The following is a 1,146-nucleotide window of genomic DNA, read 5'->3' on the forward strand; positions in this document are numbered from 1 at the left end:
GCACTCCCCATGGCCGGGACCGGACCCGCTCCGCTCGCTGCGGTTTCTTGGGGCCGGGCCAATCGTTTTGCAGGGGGAAAAGCGGCAGCGGTGTAATTCCCTAAGGACTTGATGGCCCAACGTGGTAGGACATCAGTGACTAAGGGCATCGCACCCAAAGGGCACGAGAAAAAGAGAGCAGGAGCTGGGGTTTTTTAGATTTTTTTTTACTTTCCCCACTGGATTTTGACTTTACTTTGATACTTTATCCTAATGGCTCCGCTACGATCTCATGGAGCCCATAAAGCCCTTCTCAGGGTACCCTATTCTCACTGCCTCCGGGATCCCCTGGGGGTTCTTGCACAGATGAATTTGAAACCCCATCCAGCCCGGAAAAATCACGGGCAGCTTTTCCTGCAGCACACCTGCGTAAAAGAAAGATTAAAATGAGTTGTTCATTTCAGCGGATTGACCTGAAATCTTTCCACCTTTATCATCCGGGGTGGGTGCTTCCATGCTAAAAATTCTTTGGCAAAAAAAGGCAGTTATTGCTGAAAAGTTGCAGTGTTTTCCCTTCTGGGACGGTCCTAATGCAGACTCAGTACCTGTGCTAGAAGGCACAGGCAGGTGTGAGCCTTAGTCATTTTCAAACAACAGTTGCTTTTCTTCCCCGGGGAAAGCTTCTACTTTTGTTTCTCAAATTACTAAGGCACTTGATGGCTGGACGTCATTGGCAACCATAGGAAATATTCTGGAATAAAATACCATCCCAAATGAGTTTTCGGTCCTAATGCAGACTCAGTACCTGTGCTAGAAGGCACAGGCAGGTGTGAGCCTTAGTCATTTTCAAACAACAGTTGCTTTTCTTCCCCGGGGAAAGCTTCTACTTTTGTTTCTCAAATTACTAAGGCACTTGATGGCTGGACGTCATTGGCAACCATAGGAAATATTCTGGAATAAAATACCATCCCAAATGAGTTTTTGTCTTCTCAGAGAGCATTTTGATATTTCCTCTTCTCTGAATAGGGCTGGGGTGCCGCTGGCGTCTCAGCTCCCGGGCGGAGAGAGGAGGGATTTCATTTGCACACGTATCTCTCGACAGTCCTCTCGCACTTTTTACAGGTCACGTAGCAGCACCAGTGGTACTTGCAGTGGCACCGCTCCACC

At 48.3% G+C, this 1,146-nt stretch overlaps 1 protein-coding gene across 1 annotated transcript in view; it reads right to left on the bottom strand.

Annotated features, from left to right (window-relative positions):
• Positions 1–1,055: 1,055 nt before the first annotated feature.
• WNT11 (wingless-type MMTV integration site family, member 11) overlaps positions 1,056–1,146 on the bottom strand; it is a 22,879-nt gene continuing 22,788 nt past the window's right edge. Inside the window, exon 6 of the mRNA XM_010289549.1 lies at positions 1,056–1,146. This exon is cut by the window's right edge and continues 2 nt beyond it. Within this exon, the coding sequence (XP_010287851.1) occupies positions 1,056–1,146 (91 nt within the window).

Source organism: Phaethon lepturus, unplaced genomic scaffold (genome assembly GCF_000687285.1).
Source record: "Phaethon lepturus isolate BGI_N335 unplaced genomic scaffold, ASM68728v1 scaffold19176, whole genome shotgun sequence".
Classification (NCBI taxonomy): Eukaryota; Metazoa; Chordata; class Aves; order Phaethontiformes; family Phaethontidae; genus Phaethon; species Phaethon lepturus.